This window comes from Labrus bergylta, chromosome 5 (genome assembly GCF_963930695.1).
Source record: "Labrus bergylta chromosome 5, fLabBer1.1, whole genome shotgun sequence".
Classification (NCBI taxonomy): domain Eukaryota; kingdom Metazoa; phylum Chordata; class Actinopteri; order Labriformes; family Labridae; genus Labrus; species Labrus bergylta.
Window position 1 is genome coordinate 2,282,009 of NC_089199.1, and position 9,250 is coordinate 2,291,258.

A 9,250-nucleotide genomic window follows, 5' to 3' on the forward strand; every position below is an offset into this window, starting at 1 on the left:
AGTTGTAATTAAGTTACAGAGATCTACAATGACCATTTCCACTAGTGAAAAATGAATTGTAGATATCTTTAATTAGAATTGTTACTAGTGAAAATTACATTGTGGATATGTCGGCTTGGAATTCTAACATGTCCAAAAGCAATTATTGATATCTACAATTGCTATTACCGCTAATACTTAAATGTTAAAAGGGCTTGCCATACAGGTGAAGTATCGGTGTAGGACGTTCTCCGGAAGTTCGGGAGTAACCGCCCCTATGCGTGCGCATGCGCACTGTGAGTCAGTGTTTGTCGGCTGGTTATCTTCATTGGAAAAAATGGCTCCAACTGAAACCACCACCGTGGAGTGGCAGACCAGTGAAATAATCAAATGTCTGCTTTGGGACGAGGAAGATATTAAAAATCGTAGTCTTAACCCGGTGTGTGCTTTTGGTGAGGTGGAACCAGACGGCCCAGATGGTAAGTTGTTTTGTGTTTGTTTTCTTCACACAGTGTATGACTGTAGGTACCGGTGAGTCAGTGTCGTTGCATCATAGCTGACTGTGCAGTGCTGTAACTTTCATTTTCAGACGTAAAATAAGGAAATTATATAAGGATATAGGATATTTGTAAAAATATCAAAGGGCTTTCAGTTATCAGACATTTCGTGGTCACGTTAAAACAAATATTAGATAACGTAGCTTAGCAAGGACATGTTTGTTTGTAGCCTATTGGCATATTAGAACATGGCTTCCTGTTTTTTTGTCCCTCATAAAAAATAACCACCTGACCTGTTAGACCTCTTGGCTCCTACAGCTTTTTGTTGTTCTTGTTGACAAGTCAGACAGAGAGACCCCTTCAGTTAACGTTATGTCCCCTGTAGGCACGAGTATACTGTCACTGACCATAACATCCTGATCGTTTGTGCTTTTTGCAGATGATGATTTTGACCCAGTTCTGATAGCTGATAAACTAAGGAGGGTGGCTGATGCTTTGAATGAAGACTTGATGTTTCAAGCTGCATTGGCTGACCTGAAGCAAGCAGCCGCACAAGAGGTAGGCTTCACACACCTGAACATGTCACATCTGAAAATTTTTTCCATGGCCATTGGCATTCGCAGGATTTCAAGATTACAAAGCATCTCATTTACACACTAAAATTATTTTTAGACTGATGTCGGTTTCTAAAATTCTTGTTGACTATTTTATATTTAAAGCATATCTAAATAGGTTTCAAATAGTGTCCACACGTTTTATCACAGAAATACTAAACATTTCTGCAATTAATTCAAGAGAAATGTTCCTCCCAGATGTTTTTTTTTGTGGCAAAGATTTCTTAATTGTAAATGTAACTTTTCTGAAATATTGAAATATTGTTAGAAGACAGGCTTCTGGCACCATTGTTGAAAGTTAGTTTCTCCTCCATGTTGTCCCTACACACAAAAAAGACTTCAGGATTTTTCCCTTTACTTGGCAAAAAAAAAGAGTCAGTGACAATCTGATAAGAAATTAATGTATTCATCTCTTGCTTACATGAGGGACACATACATGCAAGTGCTTTGCTTGTCTCCAATATGCATTGTAATAGCCCGATCTTAACAATGCTCTGGTTCCATTTAGTGAATATTGATTTGAAGATGATTTGAAGATGGCTTGCATTCATTTGGATGAAATTCAAATAAGTTAGAAAAACGTTGACATTGTATCGTGACAGAATTGAATCCATTAGCAGCTCTTCAAATCTGCATGCATGTGGACTTCAGGAGTTTCCTGGATAACTGTTGATGTTTTATTTTGAAATGGTTGTAATAAAAACCATCATAGAGTGCAAGCTAAAACAAATAAATAGTTTTAAAACTAAGCAAGCTGTTTGCTTTGGACGTGGACATTATAGGTGTAGCCAGAATGCAATCCTAATGGTAACATTAGTCATCAGCTTTCTCCGTTTCACAGGTTTTGTACAAATCAACGTTACATTAAATTATTTGTTAATAATAATCTGTGATAAATAACTATAGACCTATTATATTCAGCTGTGTTGTAGTTGCAATTACAAAACTAGCTGTGTAAAATCATAAATCATAAAATCATAATCGACACTCAAAGCTGATCGTTTGCTCTTACTGACATTGTTCCCTTTTTTCTAGATCCTTGCTTGTGTTGTTCTTACTCTCTGATGTACGTACGTCGCTTTGGATAAAAGCGTCTGCTAAGTGAATTGTAGAATCTGCTGTCTTATTATCATTGTCTTAGTGTGTGGCTGATCAGCAGTGTGATATCTAGAGACTTCACTTTTTTAAGATTCTATTTTGGGCTCTATTAGATATAGGACAACTTGAGAAAGACAGGAGTGGTGGGGACAGATGGTGCGGGACGACATGCATCAAATGGCGTCAGGACCGGGACTCAAACCTGTGACCAGTGTGATGAAGACCATAGGCTTGGTACACGGGGTAGCTGCTCCACCATCCGTGCCCCACCCTGAATATTTTTCTAATGCAAACAGGGAACTTATGAGAGGAGAAATGTGCTGGATTTCCTCAATCACTAAATAAAACCATGCATACAGCTTCGTTCCTAACAATCTGTTCATTGTACAGTCCTTTAAGATGACAGATTTTTATTTTTTTTATAACTCCAGGCTGTTGATGCAGCTTTCAGCAAAGGCGTGGACTCCGTGTTTCAGTCTCAGGTCCTTGAGCAAGCTGAAGTGGCTTCAGAGATGCAGCTGATCAAGGCCTCCGTGGCCTTTGGATTATATATCAAGAAGTCCTGCCCTGGTCTGAAAAGTCAAGTCCAAAGTGCAATGACTTCATTCCTTACCAGACGTGTGGGCACGTGGGTTAGTCAGCAAGGTGGATGGGTAAGTAGATTTTCTTCTCTTTTTTTTTTTTAATCACTTGCACATGTCAGGACAGTTAAAAATGACAATATAACAGAGAAGAGATTTAAGTTGTTTCTGATACAATGACTCATTCATTGTTATAAGGATCAATGTCACTAATGCACCCAATGAGCTTTTAATTGGAATACAAGTGAATCGTCTTTGGGTTTGAGTTGCCAGATTCCAGTTTCACTTCATTTAACTCATTTTCAAAGATTAGTGAAAGTGCTTCCTCTATATTTTAAACCACCACGCCTGGTGGGATATGCACTCATGACGCAACACTACACTGTGTTGATGTCAACTTCCTGGTTCATTTCTTGTAAAATGAAACTGCAATGAACTTGTTTAACAAGACCAAACCGGATCTTAACACCTTAAAGGAATGGTATGCAACTTTTGTAGCAGATGTAGATGTCACTGCTCAATCAAAGCGCCCCTCCCTCTGTGTTCTTACAGACTGGACTGATCTCCATTCAGATATGCAGTCCCAGAGTTTTTTGGATTCGGTTATTTCTTTGAACTATTTTAGACCAAACAAAGTATTTTCTTTCGGTTTGGGAATTCTGTTGTTTTTCCTAGAATCGTACACCTGCGACAAAACTCTCTCACCCCTCGTGGTGGCAGAGATAATAGTTTGAGAGGGAGGGATTCATGTTAGAAACATGTTTGAGCCTCTGAGCAAAAACACACAAAACCACTGCCCCGTCAGTGAACACAGAACTGACAACAACAAACCCAGAAGGGATTTGACTTCATTATTTAAGAAAATCATTACTCAGCAAAATATATAGTTAGGATATATTCAATATCTTCTATCATAATGGTTAAGATGTTGAATATTTTTACCTTTTACGTTTACGGGAAATGGCACATAAGCTTGTGTTAGATGAATTTTATTTCATTCAGGAAGACCATAATCTCTGTGAGTTAGATTGAACTTTAACCTTCCAGTCAGCTTCAAACTGTGCTGATCCAGTTTGGTAACAAAAGAAATAAAAACGAGAGAATGACTGAGGGGGAATTCTTCATCAGACGAATGCAGAGTTTCTACTGTTTCTGCACATCTGTCACAACCACAGATATAATGATTGTCAAAGCGACTTCCTAGAGTTGTAAATTCTCTGTCTAACAGTGATAAAAAAAGAAGCTGCTGTGTGTTTGGTGTCTGATAAGCTTTACACACCTCAACTCAAACTAGTAACAACAAGCCCAAACAAAGAAGAGCTGTCGTTGGCTGCAATTTCTTTTTTTTTAAGAAAACTGACATGTTATAATGCTTCTTAAAGTCTTTATACAAAATGTTGTGACTTGTATCCACACATAAAGGAACCATGGATTTAATTCAAATAATTTGAAACAGAACTACTATATATCTGCAGTCACTCATATCTCTTGTGACAGTCTGTGTATTGTGTTTCTTTCAGGATAAAGTCAAAGTTTGAAACCAAATCTTGCCACAGCAGCCTCTCTAATGTACATCTTCACCTACCCGAACAAGAAAATTTCACCAGATGACCTTGTGGGGCCACCATATTCACCTTCGACCTGTCTATAATCACACAGGAAGTCAGCTGATCACTGATCTTACACTAGAGTCAGCTCTCTCACTCACTTTCTCTTTTATACAATCTTGCACAAACTAAATATTTGAGTGATGTTTAAATTAGCTTAAATCACAGGTGAAGGCAATCATTGTTTTAAATCTTTGAAGTCGTTTAAACTTTCAAATCAAGAAAATTCAACTTCAGATTGACTATCATTGTCTGTGAAATAATGTGAATAATTGTTGTGCCAAGGTTGTTAGAAAGCAAACAGACACTGATATGACTGACACAAGTAACTTTCACTTTTATTCATAAACAAATGTTTTCACCAGAAATCATTCATTATTAGAGCATCACACTTCTAGATTTGTTCCCCACTACATTGATGTTTACTTAATAGTAAAAAAGAAGAAAAAACTAGATTATTTTTTAGCTAAAATTTTGTATTTCTGTGGGTTATTCTTTTGTACTAGTGAGAGTTCAAATAAATGTATAAATAATTATTTAAGTTACTTCATTTTAATTGTACCTGCCTCTGTATGTACAATTTATTGTGCCAAGTAGTGTTGTAGTCAAGACCACACTAACTGAGACCAAGACATACAGCACCCAAGACCAGAGTGCTTCGAGGCCGAGTCAAGACCAAGACCCAAGGCAGTGGAGACTGAAGCCATGAATATTTCTGAAAACACATCATCTAGTGTTCAGTGGGTGTGTCACTCACTTGGATCGTAACACTGGGAAGGTTGCGGCCATCACAGGGGGAAAAGAATTGTTCAAGGAAGAGAAAAACATTTTCTAATCACAGTAATGATGAGGAAAACATATAAGCCTTTCAGTGGTGGTCTTGACTGGTCTTGATTTAAAATCCGGAGTCTGCCCAGTCTGAGTCTGAGTAAAAATGCTTTCGATTCTTAGACGAGACTTTCAAGAAGTGGTCTCGAGACCAAGACCGATTTGGAGTACCACAACACTATTGCCAAGTGATTCTTATTTCTGCAGTGATTAAGTACAACCGTTAGACTGTTAAATCCATCTTCAAACTTTGGGATTTGTACATATCGATACTTTTTTCAATGAAGGAATGCAAATTCAGTTTTTAAATGTATTTATGGTTTTAAATACTTTTGTGTTTTATTTGAAATCTACGGGTGCTATGCTATCATGTCTCAAGCTTTCTTAACTCTGACGTTCATTTTAATGCTTTAATAAATGAAATGTTCAGATGTGCCGTCAACATACTACACGTTTGAACTGTTGGATACAACTTCTACATCTGCAGGGTTCAATCAAGAGTTAAACAACAAATTATTAAAATGTTAAATGTTATATGCAGCTTTCTTTGTGTTTAAAACTTGATTGTAATAGCACAAACATTACTTTTTTGTAATTTCTTAAAACAATTTCATTAAAAAAAAGTGCAACTTCTAAACTGAGTTTTGTACTGTGTAACTGAAATATGACATTCAGATTCTTCTCAGATGTTTTTAAAATCACGTTTTAACAATTTATACACATGAAACATGAATGAGTCCCCTATGCAAACAAGAACACGCCTACTAAACATCCTGTCAGAAGAAGCTGTTGAACTCTGACTTATTCACCTCCTTTAAGAAGGCTACATATACCACACTGTTGAAATACTGTTTCAGAGTCCTGCAAAAAAACAGTCCCTCCGTCTGTATCCGATGATAACTTGGGAGTAATATAACAATTTATTCCTCCATAACTGACTTAACAGTGTGTCTGATAACTTTTCTTTCAACATTGCCCAGAACCCATAGTGACCCTTCAACAATGTGATGTGTTCAGCCAACAATACTACAAAGGAATGAAGAATACAATGTAATTATAACGTTTCTTTGAGGTTAAGCAGCAAACCCTCACATCTGAAAAGCTGGAACTATGAAATGAAATTATTTTGAAAGTACTTCACTTGAGTGAAATGTATTAACTCCAATGAACTCTCTGTCACACAGGCAGAATCTAAAGACAGTACTAGAGAACACGGGCAAGTTATGGCAAAAAGAAAAATGTGCAAGGGACTATCATTTCGCACTACGTCTTTCTCACAGTCAAACAGTACAGGTACAGATTTTGCTCAAAACCAAAAATGGGAACTTTGTGCCAAAAGTACAGGTGGAGAGAAAGTGTCTTAGTATGCCACAATAAAGACACTCAGCCGCCCTTCTGCGTGGAAGATGCTCCTCGGGGGTTATGTGAGCTCTGCCTAGCTGCATGGGCTTCTCATGGTGAAGTCCTCAAGCTGTTCCATTTTCTGTGCAATAACCATCCTAGTCCTATCTAAATAAGCAAAAAGTGTGCTTCGTGTTCATAGTTTTTAAACAAGTATTATTCCAAATATTCATACATCTTCATTTCTCTTTCCTTTAACATTACTGTTGAGCGGCTGTTACAAGAACATCAACCCTGATCTTATATGTTATATGAAATATTACTGCTGAGAAGTTCATAAGCAAGAAAATAAAGAAGTTATTAAGAAAATAATCAGGGATTACACAGAAGGGCTCATTGCATTTAACCCTCTGAGGTCTGAGGCTGTTTTGCTATAATTGTCATTTTACTTATCTGACTACATCAACAATGTTTATCAAACAAGTGCCTAGTATCATTTTTTTCAGCACAACCTCACCTTTATGATTTGACCATTCATTAGTCACCTAGAGATACTGTATCAACACACAGGACCCAAACACACACAAAAAAAAAAATAGAGAATTCATTTTTTTTAAATGTATTACTTTTTTATTCTAAAAAACACAGAGTGCTGGACGAACTGTTTTGAATTGATAAAAATGAACTTCAAATGTATAAAAATTGAAATATAAAAACAAAATAATAATTTATACAACAACAGTAAGCTTGTACATGGGCGTTTTTTGTATTCTAGCTATGCCACTGCTCCAAAAAGTCCCTGCCACTACTCAAAACTGCTCCTGGGAACTGTTTTGAGCAGTGACAAAGCTAGAACAATAATAATAATTATCAAAATAATAAATGGAAATATATAAAGGACATTTGGTATTCAAATATTTACAAAAAAAGCAGGTGTGTCCATAGGCGTTTTTGTATTTTATCTACCAAACACATTTCAAACAACAAAAACATGAGAGAAAACAAACACAAGTCAGTCTAACCTTGTCACACATGTTGGTTGATGAATAATAAAAAGCATGACAGCATTTCCAATGTAGGTAAGACATGGCAAAATAAATTGGAATATAATATTTTCGCCATAGGAGGCTGAAATTTGGCATGGAGTTGAACAGTGTGTGTATGTGAGTGGTCTGGCTGTGTTGCCTGAGCTGTTGCAGATCTTTCCAGACGACGCTTTGCGCTTTGTCTAGCCCTCGTAGGAGGAATGGATCTCCACTGAAGACTCCTCACAGGATCAACATTGATTGTTGGGTCCCTAGGCTGGTCATCTTCCTCTCTGTGGATGTAAAATGTTAAAAGCTGGTTTACAAAGAGAGCACTGAGCAAAGACATTTCATAGTAAAATGACAAAACAACAAAACATTTCCACCAAAGCAACACTTTTTCCATCAGAACATTCTACAGTACCCACCCACCCATAGCTGTTGCAGTCCTCAGCTGGTCATCTTCCTCTGTGTGGATGTTAAAGAAAAAACAATAATATAGACTGTAACTTGGACATCACAGCATTTCAGACACTTGATGTTTCCATGCAAATTATATGAATAAATACTTCAAGATCACAGACAATATGCCTGTATTTATTTCTCTTTGTCATCACTCCCAGTGTTTCCCCCGCACAGAGGCAGCAGTGGTGCAGGACAGCTACTGAATCTCCTGCACCAAAACAGAGGGCTTTGACATCGTAAGTTTAGTAAAGACACTCAAAGGCTAAATGCATATTTGCTCAAAAAAACGGCATGGGATTCAAAGGTGTGTGTGTTTACCTACATATCTTCTGTAAAAAAGTCTATAGTTCGACTAAATGCAATGTTCAACAAAGCAATAATATAATATTTATAATAATCACCCATAATACACTTGGAAATAACAGAACAAAAGTTTGACTCACCTTTCTTGGAGGATCGATGTTAGCTTCATCCTCTCAGGAGCTGAGGAGGAGTTTCCAGAATCTTCCTCTCCTCCAACTTGATAAAATAGGTCGCGGACTTGGTGGATGTTCACTCGTCGTTGCATTTTGATGCTTGGATGTTTTATGTTTCTGTTTTTGCAGCTGTTACAGAGAGAAGCGCCGGGGGACAAGCTCTTTGTTTCATCCTCGTTCAGATTGGTTGTCAAAAACCACATGATACAAAGCAATGCATGCTATTGGCCTGTCCTCTTGTTTAGGTAAATCAATTCTGTTGAACAGAGCCTGCAGATTCGACACTTTTCCGTTCGTTTTATGACAAAGAAATACCAGGAAACGCAACGACCGCGCTAAATCTCAAGAAAATGTATGCGGACTAAATATATTAAAACTATCATATCTCCAGTTTTACATGACCTAGGAACGTCAAATAGGAATGGAATAGGAAATGGGAGGAAGTTTCGAGTCTGCACTTTCGTGTGATCAGATCACGTGACAGAACAGAGGTTATGAAAGAGACACACACACCTCTAAACGTTTTGAGAGAGCTAAATACAGGATCAGTTTACAACCACAAAAACTGTCAAAACGTGAGGAACAGGCTTTAGTAATGGAAGCAAACAAAATGGAAGCGAAAATGACCTACACCAGAAGAGACATGCAGGAGTTAATCAACAGAGACAGAGAAAAGGAAATTGTGGAAAAAGAACTTACAGAAAAGACCATTGAACATGACAAATTACTTACAGAAAAA

The 9,250-nt window shown here is 37.3% G+C and overlaps 1 protein-coding gene and 1 long non-coding RNA gene across 2 annotated transcripts; one reads left to right on the forward strand and one right to left on the reverse strand.

Moving 5' to 3' along the window:
- The first annotated feature begins 278 nt into the window (after nt 1-278).
- Nucleotides 279-5,841, forward strand: LOC136179200 (bcl-2-like protein 15). Its single transcript, XM_065954533.1, has 4 exons — nt 279-458; nt 916-1,034; nt 2,620-2,841; nt 4,290-5,841. The coding sequence occupies exons 1-4, from the start codon at nt 317-319 to the stop codon at nt 4,305-4,307; spliced, it is 501 nt and encodes a 166-aa protein (XP_065810605.1). The 5' UTR covers nt 279-316; the 3' UTR covers nt 4,308-5,841.
- A 1,311-nt stretch (nt 5,842-7,152) lies between these two features.
- Nucleotides 7,153-8,697, reverse strand: LOC109990145 (uncharacterized). The gene is made up of 3 exons (XR_002278226.3): nt 8,479-8,697; nt 8,003-8,038; nt 7,153-7,863 (listed from the first exon to the last, which is right to left on the reverse strand). It is a non-coding gene; the product is annotated as an uncharacterized lncRNA (long non-coding RNA).
- Nucleotides 8,698-9,250: the final 553 nt, after the last annotated feature.